This window comes from Drosophila albomicans, chromosome 3 (genome assembly GCF_009650485.2).
Source record: "Drosophila albomicans strain 15112-1751.03 chromosome 3, ASM965048v2, whole genome shotgun sequence".
Taxonomy (NCBI): domain Eukaryota; kingdom Metazoa; phylum Arthropoda; class Insecta; order Diptera; family Drosophilidae; genus Drosophila; species Drosophila albomicans.
Genome location: NC_047629.2, coordinates 18,819,451 through 18,845,238, shown reverse-complemented (window position 1 = coordinate 18,845,238; position 25,788 = coordinate 18,819,451). Strand labels below are relative to the sequence as shown.

The window sequence follows — 25,788 nt, the reverse complement described above, 5'->3', positions numbered from 1 at the left end:
AATATATTAAAAAATACCATATACTATATTTGGTATATCGATATAGTGCATTCAAAATATACCATACAGTACAAAATATACCAGATTGTCAGCCAAAGCAACAAAGATCTGTAGTAGGCTGGTGTTTTTGGCCATACAAACAGACATGACATTATCGTCTCGACTGTTGATATTGATCATGAATAAATATACTTTATAGGGTCGGAGATGCCACCCTCCACAGTTATAACACCCTTTTAGCCTATGAGTACCGGGTATAAATATTGTCCGATCAAAATAAGAGAATAGGAATGCAAATACACATAAAATGTAGAAAAGGATTAAAATTATGAAGCAAAGGATATGACAAACAGCACATGCAAGCTGTATGCAGTCATGTGTGATCACATCCTTACACATACACTCACAAGCTAGGACTCACACTCACACTGTTGCATTGACTTAGCCACAAGCTGAAGGCCGCAGCACAAAAGAAACGGCAAAGGCGCTCGCACAAAAGGATTTTCAATTTGTCAAAATTTTATCAAGTGGAGGACAAGCCATTGGCATTGGCTTGGCATTGGCTTGTGTTTAGTCCTTATACCAGGCAAGCAGCTCTGAGAGGGATTTAAATGTCGATAATGTCTGCAAACACAAATAACACACACTCATACACACACACACACACACACAATCGCACAATTGAGTCGGCTTGCTTGAGTTAAATGTTTGCGCAAAATGTCAAAAATCAACTCGATGTGCAGTTGAACCAGAAATAAGCGCACCAAACACAAATGTCAATGACATCCCCTTCCTCTCCTCTCCGTGTCCTGTCGTGACCCAAGCCCAACCTCAACTCCGTTGAGTGCATGTCAACTCACATTATCACACTTGCATTCTTTTCAAACAGCGAGTGCTCTTTGCCAGCTGCTCAAATCGCAGCGATCTAGAGATATGCGATTTCGTATTAAATAAAGTTTGAAGTACATAAAAAAATTAAATGCATTTTAAAGAATTTTTTACATTTTTGCTGTATAAAAATAAAATAATTGACGTTCTTTAAATCGTTTTGAAGATGCTTTCTTTTTTTTACATTTCTGCTACTTATAAATCAAAAGTAATATATAATTGCGATACAAGAAAGTACTGGAATATACAAAATAACCATATCAATATTTTTCAGAAATTAGTTTTATATTTGCTTGTTAAAAAATATATAAATTTCTCAAAAAGTGTCTTTCAGAATTCGCAACCTTTCTATTTTCAAGTCTCCTTTTCAAACCAACTTTATAAATATGCGATAAGTAAAATGAAGTTTTAAATTTCCAAAATTATCGAATATAAAATAGATTCTTGAAGAGCATCTATTAAAATTTTTTCAAATAGTGTTTTGTGTTTGAAAATAGTGTTTTATATCTATAAAATAATTGATTATAATTTGAAGAATTTTCTATTGTAAAAATAAGATCTTATCAAAATTAAATCAAATTTTTAAAAGTTACTATTACATTTAGCTTTCACTTTCATTTCTGCTATTCCAACTATTTAAAGTTTATTAGTCCGCAAGTTTATTTTCTCTTTCAAAAACTGTGTAGAAATTCTGTAAAAGTATTAATTATTTATATATACTTCTCGCTTTCATTTCTGCTATTTTATAAATATATTTTTATTTTGAAGTGCGCTATATCTGCGTTTATTTTTGAAATATGATTGCAAGTACACTGACTGTCAGCAGTTAAAAGTCAGTAGTCGCAGTTGCAGTTGCAGCAGTCATCGTCATCGTCACCGTCACCGTCACCGTCACCGTCACCGTCTTCGTCATCGCTGGTGCCACACATGGCGGCAACCTTAATCACTTTAGTTATCAATATTACTTATTTACGTTGCTCCTACTTAACGCTTAAGACGCTTTGCCTTTTATACAGCCCCAGCACAGTCCCTCGCATCTATCTCTCTCTCTCTCTCTGTCTTCCATTCGGGGTGTGTGAGTGAATTATAGGCATATGTATGAGTGAGTGTATATGGTGCTTATAAGGTATATAGATATGTCTTGGACTGGGTGGCCCTGGCGTTGCTCTAGCATTACATTTGCGTTTAAATCTTCCTGCTTAAAGCCAAACAAAGTCACTGAAGAGAAGGGGATGGGGTTAGGGAGGGTATTCGAAAGGAGCACAACACGCGATCTGGCCCATTGATTCAATTAAGAGAGCAGCAACAGCAAAACAAAGCTACTATATAGTACTTTGTATATATGTACATATAAGCATAAGAAGGTGCGCTGGCTGTTTAAAGAGGAAACAGAATACGCATACGCCTAGTTGGTTATGAGACAGCGACAACGACGACGGCGGCGGCGGCAGCATTGATTAATATAATCCGCTTGAAGACGCCTCACGCTCGTGGCCTGGCTGCGAATTAAGTTACACCCAAGAGACAACAACAACAACGACGAAGACGACGCTGCCCCGCCCTCCGCCAACTGCCACCTGCCACCTGGCCACAGTTTTAAGTACAAGTTAATGGTGCTTATGCATATTACCCTCTCAGTCTCCCTCTCAGTGTCCCCCCCGTTCGGTTGCCATTCCAATTGCCATTCCATATCGAGGCCATTAATACCCACAACTGATTTTTCTTTTATACTTTTTTTTGTTGTGTTGTGCTCTGCTCGTTGTTAAGTATTTCGCTGTATTTTAAATCGATCCAATGGCAAAGCGTCTTTGTGTCGCTCGCTGCGAATGCGCGGCGGCTTAATCCGCTGCCAATGAACTGCGAACTGTGAGTGGAGACGCTGCTGCTGAGGTCGCCAGATGAGCGGCTTTGGCTGCTTTTTGAATTTACGCTGACTGTGTGAGGGGGTGTGAGGGAGAGCGTGAGTCAGTTGGTGCCTCGCAGTTTATTGATGCTCTCGGTTTATTAGTGCGGCAGCTCCTGCGCCTTCTTGGTTGTTGTATCGTCTCTACTCAAGCGACTGACTTGTTAGGAAGGATGTCGAGAGCTGTGGATTCCGTTGTTGGTGTCGCATTTGCCCATCCATCGTCATCGTCATCGGCATCTCCATCGGCATCATCATTGCCATTTCGCATTGGTATTTTGATATTTGGGCTTTGTCTGGTGGGGATGAAATTTGATCCTCTGCGCGGCTGCGACGTATTTGCATTAAGCGTAACCTTTTGCTGCTGCTGCTGCTGTTGCTGCTACTCGAGCAACAACCACAAAAGGCGTAAAGGGTGGCAGCGATGTCGCCAGTTGCCGATACGCTGCGCTGCCAAGGAGCTTAATTTGAGGAGGGATTTACGCTGTGGCATTATAATTCTTTCTTTCTTTCTTTCGTTCAGTTGCCTCCCGTTTTGCGTTTGCGTTTTCGTTTTCGTTTTTTTTTTTATTTTATTTCTGCCCCGGCATCTTATTGTTGGCCCTACTTGAGCTTGAGCTTCTCGTTCTTCTCCAGTTTTTGTGTTGGATTTCGATTTTTGTTGCGCTTCACAGGGATTAAGCAAATTTCTGAACAGATTTCCATTTGCATTTTGCATTTTGTGCAGCTTGCCATTGATTAGTTCTTGGCGGATTAGTTGCATCGGGTTACGCTTTTAACCCGCAAAAGGTGCCACATTCGCATCTCTTGACACAAAGCCAAACCACAGAGGCGCACACACACACACTCAAAGTGTAACCACAGACAGCTACACCACACGGCTGACAGCTTAAGTCCAAACAGTAACAAAAATTAAAGCTCGCAAAAGATACGCGCGGTTTGTCCGACCGTCTGTCTGTCCGTCCGTCCGTCTGCTGTTTGTGTGTGGAATCCACCAACGCGGCAGCAACTTAAAATCTTAAACATTTATCCGCGCGTATTATGTGGCAACTCTGGCTAATTGCCAGGCCGCATTAAGCGTGGCCAACAAACACACACACAGTCTCAGATACACATACAGGGACACAGCCACAACTAAAGCCATAGCCATATAGTCCATATAGCCCGTAACATTTGTTTTTGTTGTTGCTTTGTGGTGGGTCGACTTTGGGGGGAGTTGTGTGGGGGCTGCAACAGTAGTGTGCTTTAGTGTATGTGTGTGAATTGAGTGTTGGATATTTTATTTGTGTTTTTTTTCTCTTTTTCCACCAATAAAAACAACTACAGCAATTGCAGGCGTTGTTACTCTTTGTCACTGCCATCATCAACATCAACACCAACTGCGGTATTCAATTTAAGGGGATTAACTGCTAATTTTTTGCGATTTCACTCAATGCCAGTTTGAGTTTTTTTTCTTTCTCCTCTCCTACTATATTTTTTACACAATCTCTATGTGAGTGTGATTTCTCGCCTGCCAGCGACCAGTTGATATCAAACAACCGCCTGTGGAGTCAACAATCCGAGTTCCTCCCCACCCAGCGGGAGAAGAACTTGAAACAGAAGCCACGAGTCGAGAATTAAATGGGCAATTGTCATGTGTGAGTGTATCAGGGTTGATAGTGTGGAGACTTCTATTGGATGCGAGTTAAAGTGAGAGATAAATGTTAATCTCTTAAAGGCATTAAGGATGAAGAAAATGCCATAAAATACTTATGTGAGTCTAAGCGAAAATAATAACATTGCAGGGACTTACCCCTCTTTCTCGATTGTCTTCAAGAATAAACCAACAATATTCCCAATACCATTATATCATTAATCTTCAATACGAAATTTGATTGGCAACAATATTATAACTTAATAAACTAAACCCAAGTATCGTTTACGTTAATTAACTGTCATATTTGAAAAGAGTTCTATTTAGTATTATAATTGTCGCAATTTAAGCGATGCAACCAATTCCCAGTTTACAGTTTACAGTTTTCTTTTCACAGTTCTCAGTTCACAGTTTACTGGCTGTCAGATGCTTTCACTTATCATTTCAGCCTTTATTTTATTTTCACAGCCTTATTCCTGTTGAGCTTAACGTGAGTTTCTTGCTGCTGCCGTTGCTGTCGCTATTGTTGTTGTTGTTGTTGTTGTTGCTGCGGCTTAGGACGTGGATGTGGATGTGAATGTGCCGTTAGTAAGGCGCAAAGGATGAGCGCACTTTGCTATTGCTTTGAGTGCAAAAGCGCGACGGCATTGTTGTTGCTCTAGTTGTTGCTATTGTTGTCGCATGCATTGTTGTGATTGCTCCTCTTGTTGTTGTTGTTGAGCCATCTCTCGTCTGCCAGCTTTAGACTTGCTTAGTCTGCGTATACGTGTGTGTGTGTCTCTGTGTGTGTCTGTGTGTGTGCAAGCCCCACTGGGACGCCAAACAGAAGCAGAAAACAAAATCTAGTGAACTTCATAGGGATTAGCCTGCACGAAAGCAACAGATTTAAAAGCTTTCGCTCTGCTTTTTAAGTTCATTTGTGCACTGCGTGTGTATGCGAGTGTATATATCTGTGTGTGTGTGTGTATGTTCAAACGTGTATTTGTGTGCGAGCGTAGTCTATGCATTGTTGCTTTTGCTACTGTCCTTCTGCTCGCCTTTGTTGACAAATGCAACTTGACAGTGGTGTTGCAAATCTTGTCTGGCGACAGCAACGCAACCCATTCTCTCTCCCTCTCTCCCTCTCTCTCACTTTTTGTACACACATGCCGGTTACACATAGTCTTTACTTAGTCTTACGTTTTTAGCACACTTTGCACTTGGCATAGGTCACTTTAATGGCAGCTTGATAGAGTTAAAACTCGCGCTAGATTCAATCACTCAACACTCAGCAGCAGCAGCAACCAAAGCCTCAGAGTTCGAGGTGTAAACGTGCTTAACTCTGATACTAAGTTCTACCCATGCGCGCACGTTTAATCCCCATGCCCTAAAAATAATCCAATTGCACACCACCACAAGCAACAGCAACAGCAACAACATCACAACAATAACAACGAACAACGGTTTCGACCGGCGCGAGTTAAAGACGAATATTTTCAAACGGCACGAAATAAATTTCAATGGGAGAAAGAGAGCAAAATGAGAGACCAACCTTCTTCCAGCATGTTTGGCACGATACTGAAACCGAATGCGGAGCGAACGGCTCGTTTTGGCGCCCCATGCGATGAAAACATACACAGCCACACGAACACTCGTGCATGGGCAAACACAGATAGCAACATGTGGCTCAGCTCTTTGCAGTAGTTGCTCTCCCAACACACACACACACATACAGTGTTGGGTGAGCGCGCTCTCTCACTTCCGCTGCTCCCTCTCTCCAACCACAACTCTGCTGCTGCTGCTCTCTCTCTGAATGTATTTTCAGTCTCCCTTCGCATCGTTTCGTTTCGTTTCGTACGCTGTTGAGCCTGGGCCGCATTACGCTTATCAAAGTATATCTCAGGGATTATACGAAATGAATGGAATTAAGGATTAATTTCCAAGGGATGTCATTTCGTTTTGGGATAATTCTGCGTGCGTGTCTCTCTTTATGTGTGTATCTGTGTGTGTGTGTTTGGTATTGCTAACAGCTTACGCTATAATGGATTCAGGTTCGCGCTGCTGCCACAGTCACCGTTGCCGTTGCCGTTGCCGTCGCCGTGGGGTTTGGCTTGGGATATAAAAATACACCAGAGTTTATAATGCCAAAGCGGGTTATAAGACAGAGGCGGCGATAGCGCGACAACAAAATATATTATAAATCCATGCCATATACATAGGTGTGAATAATAATAAAAAGGAAAGAAATACGAACAGGTAAAAAATATGTAAGTAGACAAAAGATTATATTCACCTCCAAGAATGATCTTATTAAAGTATTAAATATGCATTGATTATGCACTACTATATTTTAGGGCACCCATTCATTAAAATCCCATCACTAAACAGTTGAGTTGGCCAAATGAGGCGAATTATTGCCCATTGCCCCTGGCAAACAGAGTGTCAATGATGTGCCAACTACGCCACTGCTCATTATAATACCAAGCGATCCATAAAACGAAGAGTTAAATCCGAAATAATAATCCCGCACGAAATTAAATCCCTCGCCCACGCGGCGTCGGCGGCGACGGCAACGGCCACCAAGCGCACAAAACCCAAACCCAAAAACTGAAACGCCGCAGTTGCCGTTGCCTTCAGTCTCCACCTCGCCAGTTTTGCCTGGAAAAAAGTTAATCCCCCAGCAGCAGTCGCCGTCGCAGTCGACGTCAACTCATCCGCCAACTCCGACTGCTTCAACTGCCAGTGGATGGCATTGCCATTGGGGGCTGTCACTGTGCGTCGCGTTGTGTGTGGCAAGTTGCCTGCTCTTCTCTTCTCCCGTCTCTCTCTCTCTCTCTCTCTTGCTCACCTCCTCCTACGTGGCTCAACGTGCTTTTGGGCCTCAGCGATGTTGGCAGCGCTGCCGGTTTAAGGATTAACACAGACACAAACATTGCCAGCGCACAAATACACAAACACACACACACACAGGCAAACACTCGCACACTCACACACATGGCGAAGTATAGCACGCAATGGGCAGAGCACAAAATCGTTGGGATTAATGCGGGATCTACTTTATTGCGAAAATATGCTCGACCCGTCCCTCCGCGCCCCTCACACTCTCCATCCTTTGGCAGTCCAGTCGAATAGAGTTCAGTTTGAGGCACAGCAAATAATTTGGACGGACAATGGGGGAGTGAGGGGAGAGCGGGAGAGCGATGCGAGTGGACGCGTTGGCGTTCACATGGATTGTTGCGACTTAAACGAATTGGGATTACGTTGCGTATGATTCATATGAAGGCTAAAACAACAGCCAGTCGTTGGCTTTAAACACAAACAACAACAACAGCAACAACATCAGCTGTGGCATGTGGCATGTGGTAGCCATGTGCGTTTCCATTTATGCATGCTGCATTGGGGCATTCAAACGGATTACAGCAGAGCCAAAGCTGCTGCCCCAAACTCAAACTGTGTGTGTGCGTGAGCAAGTATGTGTGTGCGTGTGTGTGTGTCTGTGTCTGTGTATAGCGCAAATTGAAAATGACCAAGGCAACTGCCCAATATGCTGGGGGCGCTGTGGATAATCCTCAAGGCGATCAATAAAGAGCGCCCAGCCATTGCGCATCAGTCAGACGGATAGCGTGAGGGAGAGAGAAGGAGAGGCAGGGAGAGAGAGGGAGCGAGACAGGCAGTCAGTCTAGCAGACAGTTGTAGCATGGGCTGTTTGGCATGTGATGGGATTGGCATTGGGATTAGCAGCCCAGTCTCAGAGAGCCACACAGCCACAACCACAGCCAGAGTCAGAGTCAGAGCCCGACTCAGCCATAGCCTCAACCCCTGGCTCCAGGGCTGCACCTGGCAAATACACATACACACAAAGACACACACACACACACATTACTTAGCTTGCGGCCTAATCCCAACTGCTGCCCTGAACTCTGCCTCAGTCTCTGCTGCCTCTGCTCGACTCTTTCCATGCACTTCAAAAGCAAACAAGGACGAAAACAAAAGCTTAACTCGCTGGCAAAGCAGCAGCAACAGCAGAAGCAGAAGCAGCAGCAGCCACGAATTGGCAGCGTCTGCGAAACGTGAAACTTCTCTTCATTTGTGTCTGATGGGATTAGAGCTAAAGCCAGATAAAGGGATAAAGGATTTCAAATTCCAAATGCGTGCTGCTGCTGCTGTTGCTGTTACTGCTGCTGCTGCTTCAACTCCTTGCTGCCCTTCGCACTCAAATAAAGTTTCAGGCCACAGTTGTTTGCTGTCGCTGCTGCCGCTGCCCGCAAAAAACCCCTGCAAACTGGCTGACAACTTTTGGCGCCAAATTCGCATGCAAAGCAGCACGAAACTCAGAGAGAGAGATAGGGAGAGGGAGAGGCAGAGACAATCAGCTACTGGAGGACACAGACAGTTAGAGAGACAACCCTTCTGGGCCTTCTTTTACGCCTTGGGTTGAGGTGCAGGTCGGGGATAAGTCGCAAACTTGATGCTCTCTCTCTCTAGCTCTGGGCTAATGTCCTTGGTTTTGTGGTGGTTGTTGTTATTGCTGCATTCGAGACGCAAATGATGAAGATGTGCTTTGATAATGCTCTTGTTGTCGCTATCGGATTAAAAACGTCCTTGCATCAAGTTGCACATCGGGGGGATTAAATCAAAAACACCTGCCACACAAAGTTAATCAGCTCTCTTTATAAATAGCATAGTTACGAGTAGTTGTGAAAGTGAAATCTATTTATTAATTATATATATTTGTTTTTTTTTTTCGAAAGTACTTATTTTATTGATTATCACTGCGGGTGAATGACTAATCCAGGTGGACACTATCATTGTGCCGAAATAAAACTTACAATTCAGCGCATGTGAATCACATTGCGACATTAATACATTAATCGTATGTTAAACAACAAAATTTATGGCAAATCTTATCTAATAAATAAAAACCCATAACAGCCATTACTCAACGCCAATGCCAAGCGAGAAAGACGAGGGCGCGACGCAACGCCTTAAAGAACGATATCGAATTCCATAAAACCGATCAGTTTTTCATATATATTTCACTGGAAGTGCAGACCAATTATTATACCGAGCCCACATAAAACCGACAGTAAATGCAAAATATTGAAATTGAATTGGAAATCGAAATCGAAGTGGAAATGGCAAATGGTAAATGCGTCTTCATCTGCTTATTATTTGAAAGTAAACACAACAGCAAATGCAGCTTGAGATATAATTGCAAATGCAAATACAAATACAAATGCAAGTACAAGTGCCTGGCCAATAGGCTGTTGGCCCAATCTTAGCCTAAGCCTAAGCAGAAACACAGCAACAGCAACAGAAACAGCAGCTCCTAATTACAAGTCTATGCCGAAACATGCTTAAGAAACCCAAAATGTAATTCCACTTGTGTATTAATACACAACACTCATACACACACACATACACATACACACACTCGCACACACCCTCGTAGTTGGCCAAAGTTATCGTAAGTGATTTATCATTATTATTGTTGCTGTTGTCGTAATACTCTATATGCTATATAACTGCAAAAGGTATTTGGGGTAACTTTTCTAAGTAGCTATATAATGAGAATTGCCTTGAGAACAGGATTTAGAGATTTACCACAATTATGATATAATAATAAAGGATATTCTAGTTAAGCCAATATTTTATTTATGGATTTCCAGTGCTTCCAAAATACATATTTATTTTTCATTCAAGAATTGACTAATAATTAAGAAACACTGCACGTAATATAATTACTTTTATTAAGCTTTATTTTGCTTAAATATGATGAAATTTAAATTTCACAAGGAATAAATCTATCGATAATATAAATCAATTATTTGATATACTGTTTATTTGATTAAAGTTTGAAAGATTAATGCTTTAAAGTTAAAAGATTCTTTTAATAGAATTTATTTAAAGAAAGAATTTAATTCTAATACAATAAGTTAGAATGCTAATGTCGAGTCTTAAAATATACCAAATCAATATATCGAAAAAGACTAAATAAACCCGATTGCTATATTTGGTATATCAATATACTACTACTTCAGATTTTCAACTAAAGAAACTTAGCCCCGACTGCAGCAATATTTTTTCCTATTTCCTTTTTTTTTTGAATACCTATATTCCATTAACCCTTCAACAATTTAGAAACATATATATCGAAAACTCAATCATTATTTAACTAATTTCAGCCACTAATAGCTATTAGCTGGATATCTATTGTTTAACACTGTAATATTGTTGTTAAGCATTGGCTATTTGGTTGCTAACTGCCGGCGCCTCGAGCAGTTGTGTCAAGCACGTGGCAAAGAATGTGGCAGCAACCGAACGATAGAGAGTGAGCTAGAGATAGAGATAGATATGGCTGGAGTAAGTATTTATTTGATTATAAGTCAGTGAGTGTTGCAAGAGAAGCGAGGTCGCGGCAACACACACAGATGGACAGACAGACGGACGGACGGACAGACAGACGGACGGACAGACGGATGCTTATGGCCATGGCCCAGTGCTGGCATTGGCTTTGCTTTTGGCCACATGCGTCGCTGAAGACTTTAAGCCGTTCGTAATGCGCACTGTTGAGTTTATGCACAACACAAAAGGTGCCCAAAGGATGTGGATGTGAATGTGAATGTGAAATGTGGATGAGGTTGTTGCCAGATTCATCCAATGTTGTTTTTGTTTTAGTTCAATGCGATGCGTTGCGTTACGATGCGATTCAATTCGATTTGCTTTTGCACAACATTTAAATCCTTAAAATTTGTAGTTTGAGCTTCTCACCCGAGTTTGAGCTCCCTCAGCCAGCAGAGGATGTCAAGGGAGCAGAGTGGAGAGCGGAATCTGTCGATTTCGTTTCCTCAGAGACAGAGAGAAAATCGCAGTTGGAGTTGGGGATTGGAGAATGGCAAGCAGATAAGGATTAACTGCCAGCCTGCTGAAGAGTACAAGGTACAAGTAGCTGCGACAACTGCAATTTCCCCCATCCCCATCCCCATTCCCCTTACCCGACTCTCTACCAATGTCTCTAGTATCTGAGCGGACACAGATGCTGCTAAGAGAGTACATGATGTTGGCTTAACTCAATCAGAAGCACCTGCAACTGCAACTGCAACAGGACTCGAACTCTCCGCATCTCTCTATCTCTTCTGCTCTTTATTCATTTTCTGCTGTTGTTGTTGCTGCTGCTGCTGTTCCCTAAATCCCTTTTTGCTTATAATTCGAAAATGTTGCCTCCTGTTGCTTTTGGCATATATTTGAATTTGTATCTGAATCTAAGCGCCACACACACACACACAAGCACGCACACACGGACGTAGTCTGCTTAGTCTGGACAGTTGGGCAACTTGAATCTGGGCGACATATTGTGCGTCTACACATCATGGGGGTGAATGGAGTAGGAGGTGGCACAAATCCTTTGCACAACTTGGAATTTGAGCCAGGCTGCACATGGGCCAACAAATCGGGAATGAACTGGACTCGACTAAACCGCTCTGCTGCTGCTGCTGCTGCTTCTCGATGCTGATTCTAATGCCGAATCGGTTGCTGGTTGCTCCTCTTCATCTCTCTCTCTCTCTCTTCCTATCTGTGTATAACATTTAAGCTGCCACCGCGTGCCAATCTCCCCCCTCATCTCTTCCCTAGCAGGACTTTGGCTAACGGCACTCGAGAATAAGTACGCCCGCCAGATGTATCTATGTATCTGTAACTGCTTCCATATGTTAGCTCACATAACAGCAGCTAGTTTTGCGAGTGATTGCGAAATTTGTGGCACAAACCGACCGCCAATCGCCTCCAGTTGCCCTTGCCACCTGCCTTTATCAATGCAATGCTTGATTAACAACAAACTGTACGACACTCGAGCTTTTGCAGCAGGAGTAACAATTGCATCAAAATATCTTTTATTTGCCAATGAAAATTGCATTGACAATCTATATGTAAAGAGGGAGATTATGAATAAAATATGGCAAGTATTCAGTAACTTAAATCTGTAGTAACTTGGTGATAACTTTTGTAGAAGGAAGATCATAAAAATCTAATGCCTATTTAAAAAAAAATTGGTTTAATTCTCTGTCAATTTAAATACTTATTATGAAGAGTCTAAAAGATCTGCAAACATTTTGTGAAATTTTAAGTTTTTAGTTATATTTTTAATATAATTTTCTTGCTATATTATTTTACTACTCAGACAATTTTCTTTACTTTTAAAGAATAAAATAATAATACCTAGAATTTTATTACGTTTCTTTAATACATTTCTTCAATTTCTAAGAGTAAACTCATTTATTTTACTTGCTACAAATTTAATAAGCTAAGCTGAATAAACCTTATTTTAATTAAAATCCAATTTCATTTACATTTTTTTCATTTGGTAACCCAAAAATAATTTATAAAAGTAAGTTGTGATATGATCAACCTTAAGGCAATTGTGTGACACAAGCTTTAAATTGAAATGAACCCAAAGCCACCCAAAAAAAAAGTATGTAGAGAAAGAGATTCAGGGGAGAGAGACAGCGTCAGCGACAGAGACATAAGAGTCGATCTCCGTTTGAAATATGCATAATGCGAGGATGGTTGGACGCGCATTTTTGAATCCTGAGCAGCATGCTTATGTATACAGAAAATAGCCGGGCGGCTTATGGCAGCTGGATGGCTCGATGGCTGGCTGTAGCAAGCTTCCATGCTTGCCACATGAGTGCGCCAAATGTACGGTGACCCTGGCAAGTGAAGCTGCAACAGCAACTGCAACAGCGACAAAGCTTTGCCCAAACAACAATGGCCGAAGTGGAGGTCAATTGATGATTCGCCAAGCAGAGGGAGGGGGAGCAGAGAGAGAGAGGAAGAGGAAGAGGGAGCGGAGTAGTTGGTCATGTGGGGAGAGAGAGAGCTCTGCTCTGGTGAACGCGTTGATCCACAAACGTGTCGTTAACTAAGGCGCAGTGATTTTCAATTGCAGAACGCGACACGACAATGTTGCAGAGTGTGTGTGTGTGTGTGTGTGTGGCACGTGTGTGTATGTGTATGCATAAGCTTATAGGTGCCACACTGGCATACGCATCTGCTGCAACACAGCAGTGACCAGCAGAGGGGCGTGGAGGGGAAAGGGGGAGAGAGCCTGCATATTGACAAGTGCGGCCGTTGGGGATTTATTAAGGCTAACGTATGAAAATTTTGCATACTAAACGCTGCATAAATCGAATCGAATCGAAATGCGAGAATAAAAATTTTCCAAAAATGAAAGCTCTGTTTGGCAACACTGTGTGTGTGGGAAGAGGAGGAGGGGGAAGGGGTCGCAAAGGGGGGGATAAATATCGTGTTGCGTCGCTGAGCAGCTTAGGCGCAATAAACAGACGCAATAAACACACGCACATACAACAAGCCAAACAAACAAATAAACAGATTTACATATAAACTCACAACACACCCACATTCACATACACAGTTGCAGCTGTATGAAATGACAATAATAACAACAACAACAACAACGAGGACAAGGACAAAACCAATAACCTCTCCATTCTCGACTATGCGCTTGATGCCGTTTTACACTACAAAACACATTACACACACATGCACAGCAGAAAGAGATAGAAGTGAGATAGAGAGAGAGAGAGAGTGGGAAAGAGAGATAGAAAGACATATGCTAGTGAGCCATTCACAAATTCAAACGAAATTCAAATCTAACGCACGTTTCTCACTCCTCCAACTTTATCTCTGCCCTTCTCTTGGCTCCTACGTTTTAGCCAGCAGCTTAACAGCAACCAGGAAGAGTCTCTGCAACAAGCAATGGCAAACGACAAAATACTACTTCGCACCCCATCAAATGCAAAATATGCAAATCAAGTATTAACCAATTCGAAATCTACTGCAAGCGATTAAGAACAAATCGAATTTCGATTCAAATATTTATTAGTAAAACAAGCAAGAAAGAAAATTGTCAGCATTTACTTTAAATAAATAAAACTATGGCAATTTGCAATAAAAAACTTTGCATGTAACATGATTAAATTACAAATAAAATTGTCGCACAATTTGCATAGCGCTAAATGCCGCAACTACGCAGCCATAAATTGGCCAAAATGCTGAGCAACCTGTTGAGTCAGTCTGAAAAGCAAACACTCGAAAAAAAAGACACACACACACAGACTGAAGGCAGAAGGCGGCAGGCGATTGTGTTGCGTATACGCCGCGAGTGCCGACCGACCAAAGCAGCCAGGGAGCAAACATTCGTAAACTGTAACTGTCACGCCTCCTCTTGCCACTTCGACTTCCGTTTCCGTCTTTGCTTGGTGTGTGTGTGTGTGTGGGTGTGAGCTGTGTGTGTGTGTGTGCAGCCATATGGCCAAATAGCTCCACAAGTGTGTTGACGTTCATTTGGCGCCACAACAACAGCCCCCGGGTTGGCATTTAGCAGACCTTCTTCATTGTGGGTGAGTGTACGTGTCTCTCTGTCTGTGTCTGTGTTTGTATATGTGTGTATTTGTGGCTACCTCGCAGACAGAGAAAGATACTCGAAAGAGCGAAAGAGTGAGAGAGAGAGAAGGTTTACAAAATAAACGTTATGAATGCTTCATATGCTTAATCCAGGGGATTTGGATGCATATACGATGAGTGTGTGTTGTGTGCTGTGTGTGTGTGTGTGTGTGTGTGTGTGTTGTTGGCTGAAGCTGAAGTTGAATCGTTTGGCTGTGCACTCGACAATCTATCTCACAGATATTCGCACAGACAGTTGACAGTCTGAGCAGCTACAGAATTGTTGCGTGAGCATCTGCAACAGTATTTGTATCTCTGTATCTGCAACTATATTTGTATCTTTAGCTGAAGCTGAAGCTGTAGCTGTAGCTGTGGATTGTCAATGGAGACAGGTTCACTCTTTTGTCCCAGGCCAAACTAGTATTGATGAACTAAACAGGATTACCTTCTGCTCTCGTCTCCTCCTTTTCCTTCTGCTGCTGCTCGTAGCTACTCAAAGCTAGAAAGGGTCTGTTAAATGGGTGGCAAATCAGTTGCTCAGATGTTGATTCTCAATTGAGCCATGTTGCATGCAACATTGTATTACATATGTGCGTATAAATATCGGTTTGTGCCCTGCTTAAAGTTGCACAAATCCTTAAAGCTGAACCAGCAGCCATAATCACCAGTTACGAGTCGCAACACAAAAGGCATCGCCTTCTCATCTCATTCCACTGATATCAGCATCGCCACTGGCATTTTTATAATGATGTGGTTCCCGGCAATTATTGAGCCCTCCATAGACCGAAAGAGAGATAGAGAGGGAGAGAGAGAGAGGGAGAGAGTCTATGCGAATGCCGCTGCATAGACCGGATTAAGGGTATTTGTGCAACGGCACGGAAATAGCAAAGCGCTATCCCTTGCCCCTCTTTTGCCCTTTTCCTCACTCCTTCCCTAGCGACCGCTGGTCGGGATTTGGCATTGTGGATTTGTCTGATTTATGCAACTCTCGCTTCAATTTTGGTCTATATTTAGTTTGCACTAACAATCAAAAAGAATTTCAAATGCTAATTATGTAAATGAAATCAACTTTAAGCTGGTTTTCCATACACTTTCCGATAGTAGAATTATTTAATATTATAATCGAATTTGTAACTGATGAAATTTATAAGAAACACATAAAAACTTTGTGTATCTATTTATCTGTTTACTTGTTTCTTTTTAAACGAGTTTGTGCATTTGAAATCTATCTTCTACACAATTTTTTAAAGCTGCAACGTTTTGTAGTAGGTAAAAAATATAACGTAGGAAATCTTATCGGATTTCTATAGCAAATTTAAATTTAATATAAGTAACTCTATTGTCTCTCGTTATATTATATTTATAAAAAAGTTTTAACTGGTATCCCTTACACTGATTAATTTAACGCATAACCATATCATAAAATGCTACAGTCGAGTGTTATCGACATTGAGATACTCGCTATCCATTTTAAAATTCAAAATTGATCGAAAATCCTAAAAAACTATTTGGTATATCAATATACCAGCTCTTTCAAAATATACCACAGAGTACAAAATATACCAGATTGTCAACCAAAGCAATTAAAACCCGACCGCAGCAGACGATTTCTATCATGTAAAATTATTTCTTGAATAAGTTATTTTATCTGATCTCAAAAAAACTCGGAAACTGTTTGTCAAAGCTTTTAACAAGCTGACTAAATTCGATTAAAATGTAATTACATTATCATATGGAAATGATCTGCACACGTTTATTTAATCTGCGAGCAACTGAAAAAGATTAATTTCTAGCTAAATGAATTTTCGTCCCCATGAATATTCAATTCAATAATCGAGAATTCATAATAAATTACACAGATACTCACGATTCACTTTGCTGACATCGAAGTCGCGACGGGACTCGAGCGCCGGATGACTGAGCAGCTTTTCCGCCTGCTGCTGGGCCTGTTGCACGCCCACAGCCATGCCCAGAGCAGCTGGTGGCAGGCAGGAGATGCTGCCACGTTCCTCACGCTCACGTTCGCGTTCTCGCTCGCTTTTCGGCGTCGCTGACAACGAGGCATTCTGACTAGATGCCGCCGAGGAGGCCAAGGCGCTGCCGCCGCCATCGGAACCATGCAGATGCTGCTGCTGTTGCTGTTGTTGCTGCTGTGATTGCTGCTGCTGTTGATGTTGCTGTTGCAGATGGGTCAAGGAATGGGGGCTGCCTTCAGCGGAACGACGACCAGCAGTATTGACTTGCTCCACAGCAGATTGTTGCTGCTGTTGTTGTTGCTGCTGATGCTGCTGTTGCTGTTGTTGCTGGTGATGCTGATGTTGCATCTGCAGCTGGGTGAGCTTCTCCTGCACACCCTGCAGCGAGGAACGTCTGTGCTGCAGCTGGCCAAGGCCAGAGCTGGAGTCCTCGGGGATGACGCTGTGCGGCGGCGACAGCGAGTGCTCCTTCTTGACAGCCATGTCCATGAGGCTGGCTGCGGCCGAGGGAGATTTGGCATTAACATTGGCATTCGCATTCGCATTGGCAGCGGCCACAACCGCCGCCGCATTGGCCGCTCGAGTAAGTGCCAAAGCTTGGCTCTGCAAAACAAAAAAAAGTGAGAAGAAGAGGTTTGGATAAGTTGCTTTGAAGCTAACAATGTCGATGACAAGTACTACAAACTATTTAAGTGTCGCTTTGTTTGTCTAGCTAAGTTGTTGGCAACGATTTCACTTCATTCTTTTCGGGGCGCTAAAAATAAACACAGCAAAGAAAAGAAAAACAACCCAAATTTGCTGTATTGATTAAGTCGACAATGGGCTGCAAGGCCTCATCGATAGTGGCAGCTCAACTAAAAGAGATTCTCCTCTTCACTTGATTTCTATTGATTGTGTGTGTGAGTGTGGAGAAGAGCTCGTTTGGGGCGCCTCGCCGATTTGTTTGCTTTCTATAATTTAGCAAGTAATTTGGCGAATCACGAAATTGTCTTTAATGACGCGAAGCTCGCGATCCCGATCGCTGCGATGCGCTGCTTCAGCCACAGCTTTGGCGATCGTCGGAGCGTAACTAAATTAATGTTTGCAGCCATCTCGCTTACACTTCACGCTCGCCCTCTCGTTCACTTAAAGACTTTGCTTTTTTTTTACTTTATTCGCACTATTAATAAGCCAAAAGCATTGGAAATCGAGTGGCAATTGGCACATGGAAATCGACATCGAGATCGGTCAAAAATTGAAATCGAAGCGACGGCTTTTTTTCTTGGATTGCAGAGTTCTTTCGACTAGTAGCTACCCTAATTATATAGCAGCTACCGTTTACCGTTTACCTTCTTCTGGCTCGGCACGCAAAGAATGCCAAAATTCCACACACAAGTCTTTTTTTTTGTTGTCTTTTGGGGGGAGAGAAATTATGGCATTTGAGATCTGCGGCGCTGATCGTGGGGATCAACTTAAATCAAGCCGAAGCATAACCCTTTTGCTGCCGACTTTTGCTTTTTGGCCCCTGGCTATTTTTGTCAAATGCCATTGCCAAAAAATAACACAAAAAGAATAAGACGAAGAAGAAGCAGAATTACCCTTGAAAGAGACTAAAGCTTGGCATTAAATAGTAGCTCTTGCTTAAGGGTATAGAATGAGGCAGGCAACATCCTCTTTGGGTCGATCGATGTCTGCTTTCTACAGTAGCCGCGTCGAGTTAGCGATCAGCGACAGGCAGCAATCGATCTTATGTTATAATCATGGTCAGGCCAGGTACAAAATTCATTTACGCTTTAATCAATTTCATTTCATTTCAGAGCCTGCCCGCGTCTCCAAGTTGCAACTAAGACAGAGAGTAGACAGAGACTTGCGACTGCGACTGCGAGATTTTGTGCCTAAGGCAACCGCCGACAATTTGAGCTTACATTGATCTTGGCCGGGATGTTGCCAGCCTACCAAGATGCCATATTACGAGACTCTCCTCGGCTGTCTCCTGTCTCCGTGTCCGGTGACTCTGTGTGTGTGCCACGCCCCTATTGTTGTTGGCTTCTGTTGGCCACATGTCAAAAAATTGACGAAAATTCGATCAAAATTTTAATTGATCGCCCTGCAGTGATGCTTGGTTTGCTTTTGGTCTCTCTCTCTGTCTCAAAATTGATCTCGCTGTGCGTAATTTTCGTTCAAGCGACTCTCCACTCGTGTTGTGATTATGTTAATAGAGGTAGCCTCGATTTGCCACCATCATCCTGGGAGGGTAAACGGGGAGTAGGGCATTCGTTGCGTTGGCGCTCGCTTCGATTGCAGCCGGAAACTGATTTGCCAGCGGCACATTGAACGCTGCTGCTGCTGCTGTTGCTGCAGAGAGTTCAGCCTCTTTTGGCTTAATGGACACAACTCGTTGGCCATAGCTGATCCTGGGCAAGGAATGCAAGGAGTCGCATTTAAAATGCTAATCTTTAGTCTCAAAAACTTTTGAGCATATCAGCGTGCTCCAGATCTTTGCTTCTGATGCTCCTCAGCTGGGACAAGGCACTTTTTAATATTAACCTGTCAAAGGCCATAATTGACAACGATTAACTTTGTCTTTTGTTCGAGAGCCAACACAAAAATTTACATTTTTATGGTTCAATAAAATAAATCAACGCGCACAACAAAAACGCAAAAAAAAGGAACAAAAATTACTACAAAATTGATGATGAATAAACGAAGCACAGTGGCTGCGAAAAGTAATTGCAGCACATAATAATCTCGCATTTAATAATCCTCATTAAAGCGCAAAATCACGTTGTCCGAGTAACCGAGAGAGATAGAGAGAGAGGGTGAAAAGGGGGAAGAGGAGATGGGTTTCTTGGCCAAAGTTGTTTGGAGTTGTTTGCCAGTTTGCGCTAAGAAATATCACCAGCAGCACCTCGACTGGAATCGGGGATTGAGGATCGGCGATCGGAGATCGGGGGATGTGGCCTGAACTTGTCTCGCTCGACTGTCCAAAATTAGAGGGGACCCTTTACATTTTTCGGCTGCCCAAACTACAAAATTCCAAACAACCAGCCGAACAAGCGCAGCCGCAGCTTCTGTTCAAAAAATGTAAGACTGATGATGGGCGGGAGGGTCGGGTTGGGGCGTGGCAGGAGAGCAGAAGACAAGGAGTCGCATCAATCGATGATATGATGAGCTGACGTTTGGGTTGACGTTTGCTTGTCGTCAATACGTCGCCCTAATAACACGTCGCAACAGGTAGTCCCCGGCCATCAAAGCGGACAGACAGACAGACGGACGGACGGACAGACAGACAGACTGATTCTGATTGCGACACAGATACAGGCAGATTGCGCAGATACAAATTCACGGGGAGAAAGAAAGGCGAATTGGATCCCCTTTTGTGGCTTTTCGGGAGCTGCGGAATTTCAGCAATTGCATGAAAAATATGAAATTAGTTGGCTCGATTCCCGATGCCCGATTCCCGATGCGATTGTTGCCCCAATGTGTGGAAAAAGTCGTCAAACTGAAACTCAAACTCAACTCCAACTCAAAAATCTGCAGAAGTCTCCTCGGCAGTCTCCAGACTCAGTCTCAGTCGGGAACTGGGTCTGCTACTGGATTTTTAATGTGTTTTAATCATCAACAGTTGCCTGACTGCCTACTGCCTACTGTCTCAGCCTCAGCCTCCTCCTTCTCCTCTTTGATTTGCCCTGCGCAACAGACTAAATTGTTTTTTATTATCGACGGGGCGATTTCCATCATCTGATCCTTGCATCGTGGCACATTCCATTGGGCTATAAATCGTTTTGCCTTGGCACCATGGCGCTCCTCTTCTGCTGTTGTGTTCTCTGTCGCTCTGTCGATCTGTTGCTTGTCGCTTGGTTCCTTGTCCTTGGCAATACCATTTGATTTAGCTGCCATAGGCATTAATTGTTTTTTGTGTCATTTAATCAGTTTTCTGTTTCACGACAAACTGCGTGATGTGAATGCGAATGCGAAATGCCAGAACTGAGAAATACAAAATACAAAATGCGAAATGCCAAATGCGAAATGGAAATGAAAATGGTTATGGGAATGGGAATGAGAATTGCATATGGCAAAAATTAGTTTAGATTAGCTGAACTAACAATTTGTTGTTCGTCGTTTTCTAATTGCACAGTTGTCACTTCTGTGGTTGTTGCCTGTCGTGTTGTTGTCTGTCAGTTGAGTAGGCGTCGATCGAATTGGGTTTGTGATCTTAATCGCAAGCAGTTCCCAGTGCCATTGACATTCCAGCTTGTCTGAGATTATGTCTGCTTTAGTCGCTGCTGTCTGTCTTCAAGCTTCAAGTTTCGTGTTTTGGAGTTTCGTGTTTTTGTTGCTGTTGTTGGTGGCCAATGAGCGGGGCAACGATATTGCCATTACCATTGGCTGGCTGCCGCCTGCCTTTTTGGCCTTTTGTGGCTGCAGCGTTTTTGTGATTGGGTGTTGGCCGTTTTTATGCTCTTTGACTGCCTGTCTGTTATTAATTATCAACGTCCAAAGCACCGCGATCATCGTCATCGTCGACGTTGTCGTGGCTGTTGCTGTCTTCACAAATTCCCAAGCGACGAGTCGACAATCTTTGGCTACAGTAGCTGCAAGCAGCTACAGTTGGGGCAAGCACCAGAATGTGGTATGTGGCATGCAGCATTCAGCATTCAGCGTTCAACATTTGGCATTCGTTGTGTGTGCTTTGTTTGTGCTTTGTGAAAATATCATTTTCGTCTGCTTGTTTTCACTTTAAGCATCAGTTTCGTGGCATTTGTTGCTGTTGCTGTCAGCTTTGCTTTGCCTTTTGGTAATTTGTATGAGATATTTGGAATTTCTTAACTTTTGCCATTTATGTGCATATGCTGTTGCTCCTGTTCCTGGCTCCTGACTCTTGGCTCCGGCTCTTGGCATGCCCTTAACGAAATTGTGATTAAGTGTTTCAATATTGAAGTGACGAAAGGCTGCCTGAGCTGGCTAACTGGCTAACTGGCTGCCTGATTGCCAAGGAGCTCTGCTTTTGGACTCCAATTCTGTGTAGCATTCCCTCAACGATGGCGAACATCGGTGCAAAATAATTAAAAATCAGCAAGCGTTTTGTTGGCTCTCCCAACAGCTTCGACAACTCTCTCTCTCTCTCTGTCCCGACGCCCGCACGTCTGCGAGTGCGAAAAAACGCCATTTAAAGATGCCACAAAGCCGCAGATAAGCAGGCCCCAAATGACAGAGACAGAGATGTGGTTAAAGACAGAGCAAGCGAGAGAGATTGCTTGCTTGTGAGTGAGAGAACGAGTCAGAGATAAACCGGTTGACAATATGGTATGCGATCTGCTGTGACGATAGCCAGATAGCCAGACGCGTCTTCCAGAAGAATGTTTACCAAATTACGAGAGCTACCAACTACGCAAAAGCAGCAGCAGCAGCAGCAACAGCGACATTTAATTATATTTCATTCGATTTTATTTTACTGCCGGGTTTTTGGTAATGCTGCACTCGACGCATTAATGATGACTTGGCCTGAATTGCAGGCATACACTCAATAATAACAATAATCATAAAGGCTGCGCACAAGGCAGCCAGTAAATCGCCAAGCAAGACGACACACACACACACACTCGGCCCTTGGCACAACTTGCAACTGGCAACTTGCAACTGCATGCTGCATGCTTACTGATGCCATGTCCATGTCCATGTTCATCGATGTCCATGTTGAAGCCTTGATTATGCGCGCGTTCGTCGCACGTCGCCAGCTCCAATTGCTACTGTGCCGCATCCTCTACTCCTCCCAATCCCTTCTCACTCTCTCTCTCTCTCTCTCTCTCTCTCTCTGCTTTCTGTTGCTCATCTCACATGCTCGTTGCAGACTCATTATTTCTACTCGCCAGCAGAGTTGGGCATTAATTTGAGATCATTGCTACTGTCTTCGATTCAGGCAAAACACACTCTACAGCAACATCAGAAGCAGCAGCAACAGCAACAGCATCAACAGCAGCAACATCAGCAGAAGGTGTCGAGTGCTTGAAATGTTTTAAATACAAAAATTAATAAAGCTCTCTCGTGCCATAGCGCAATGTCTGTTGGCATTTTTCAATTATTACCAGAGACCAGAAAACTGGTCTCTCTCTTCTCCACTCTCCACTCGGGCAAATTATTAACTTAACACTTTGTCACATCGCGTAACTGCAAAATGAACAAACGTAATTCAATGGTATTCACACTTGGAGTAATGTAAAGACAACTAAATGATTGGACATGCAGAATTTTACAGAGAAATTGCAGTCTGAACCAATCAGAAAGTTGCGACTTTTCTTATTCAAAATTTGATCGAAATTATGGGCATTTTATGTAAATTCATCTATAAAGTTAAGCTGTCAAAAATATTTGCTTGATTTAAGAATATAGAATATGTAGAATATAGCTACACACCAAACTTGATCTGCGTTTTATCTTTTTGTACATTGCTAAAAATTTCACATTTTCTGTTTGTTAAAAATTCAAAAATAATAAATTTCATTGCATCATTGAAAGTTGCCAAGGGATATACAATAATATAATAATAATATAGAAGACTCTTTGAAATGCATAATATTCACTATTTTAAATTCTTGAGCCTTTGAAATTATTAACGTAATATCGACAATTGTCCACCCAACATTTACACTAACAATGGTGCAATTATCTGCAATTGTATAGAAATATATTTCGAGCAGTAGTTCACTAACATTTGATCAAAATAATTATAGGATATTATATTTGATGATCCGATAAATGAAACAAGTTAGCAACTGTTCTGGAATTAACTAAAACACTCTATTAAAAGCAAAGGCGATTGTGCCATACATTTTTTTATTTGATTATTCATTTCATTTACTTGCTATGCATATAAGTTAAAAGCTTTAGAGCAATCTGCTTGTAACGATTGTCGTATTATTTTCTATTATTATTTTGTAGAAAGCATAATACATCTTGTAACATTTTTGTTAATCGATTTAGCAGTTACCTGCAAATATTTCAATATTGCACTTAAATGGAATGCAGTTAAGTTAAATTTTTTCGATCAAGTTCCATTTTAGGAACTTCATACGATTCTCTGCTATTATTCTTAAAAACAAAGTCGATCGACTTTTTTTATAGTTTAGTTTTTCAGAGGTTTTTTTATTGAAATACAATTAAAAGTAAAATATTTCAAGTAAATAAGTTCCATTTTGCAATTTAATCACCGTTTATAGCAATTGCTTTATTCAATGTAGGTGAATTTATCGACAGCATACTGTAGTTCATAAGTAACTTGAATTTTTTTATTGCTTTGCATGTCACATTCATTTGGAGTGGCCACTTAATGATTATATCCTTTTGAATACCGACATAATTGAAAGCCTCTTCAGCAATTAGTCGCATTGCAAAAGCAACTAGTTAAGCACAAGTCGAAGCTGATCCATTGCAGTCAGTCATCGCATGTTGTCTCAATATTTGTTCGAGTACCGTTGTCGCTGCTGCAAAAGGAACAGCTGACAGTGGCTCAAAAGGAACTTGGCCAGCCAGCCAGCCGGCTGGCAGTTAACTTTTGTCAACCAGCCATATGCATATGTAGGTGCCCTTGCCAATGCCAATTACAATTTCAAGTTCAACATGGCGGGCGGCATAATTTGCGTTGCACCCTTCGGTCTCTCGGTTTTATTTTGTATTTGTTTCTCCTTTATTCATTCCCAAACAGTCGCAGTGCCATTCTCATTCACGTTCTCATTCCCATTCCCATTCGCATTTCCTCGGGCGAAAGCGAAAACTCGAAACTCGTTCAACTGTAACTGGCTGCATTTGCGCGCCGCTAACTTTTCACATGTGATTGTGATCCTGTCGAGTGCCTCCGTTAGCCAACATCTAGCCAGGGGATGTGTCCACTTCCACTTCCACTTCTACTTCCAGTTCTACTTCTGCTTCTGCCTCTGCTTCTTCGGCCCTCGTTTCATTTTGGCCGTGTTGCGCTTGAGGAATTCCTCGCACAAAATTATTAGTTACCCATATGCTGCTGCCAGCCTCTCTCTCCCTCTGTCCCTCTCCAATTATAAGTCAATTAAATAGGTTAGCATTTATACAAGTTAGAAAATAAAAGAAAAAGGGACACATTTTGTCAGGCCCGAATGAACAGCACTAAATTTATGAAGTTGACTCTTCTCAGGATCAACAACAACAACGAACAGCAAAGGAGCATCCCAACTGAAGTCACCCCTAAAACAGTTGACAGGACACTTTCCTTAAAACTCATTAATTTGATCTCTGGCAATAACGCAAAACGAATACACAAAAGGAAATGACATTCACAGAGCTCGCCCCTCTCTCAACCACAACATACGAAACAGGTAAAAATTTTAATTTATACAAATTAATAACATAATTGCAACAATTAAGATAAGTGCTACAAATTATAAATATTTGAGATTTGTAAAATATTTAAAATGTTTTGAAAAACTACTAACAAAAAGTATTCAAAATAAAAGTTGTTTTTACAACTTAATAACATAATAGCCAGAATTAAAGTAAAAGCTACAAATTACATAAATGTTTTAAAGTTTTATGAACTAGCATGAAAATATGAAAAATTAGAACCAAAAAATGATTAGACACAGAAAAATTACCAATTTTGCAAACAATGTGAAACATATTACCATTTGTTGATTTGAATTTTGAAAATTTTGTTGTAATTGAAACATTTAAAATAAAATGAAAAAATAATGAATTCCCAGATATTTAAAAAAAAAATGTTAACAGAATATTAAAAAAAAAATGTTTTTTTTTTTAGAAATTTTTAAATATTTGGTAAAATTTGTTTCACAGTAAATAAAATAAATTAAAAAATTCTTAAATATATAATAATAATTTGAGCTTAATTTAAAAAAATCCCGACTTTTTTAACGTTACAAATTTTGCATTAATTAGACAAAAACAAAATTTAAAAAACTTCACAAAATATTTATAAAATTAAA

General features: G+C 41.7%; 1 protein-coding gene across 2 annotated transcripts in view; it reads right to left on the bottom strand.

Moving 5' to 3' along the window:
• The window catches only part of LOC117568610 (homeobox protein 13), a 56,830-nt gene that overhangs the window by 13,070 nt on the left and 17,972 nt on the right, over positions 1 to 25,788 (bottom strand). Inside the window, exon 2 of one of the 2 annotated variants that reach the window (XM_034249371.2) lies at positions 16,732 to 17,443. In XM_034249371.2, the coding sequence (XP_034105262.2) occupies positions 16,732 to 17,443 (712 nt within the window). Of the gene's footprint in view, positions 1 to 5,955; positions 5,971 to 16,731; positions 17,444 to 25,788 lie in introns of those variants that run through there. The other variant, XM_052004709.1, reaches the window with a different exon arrangement.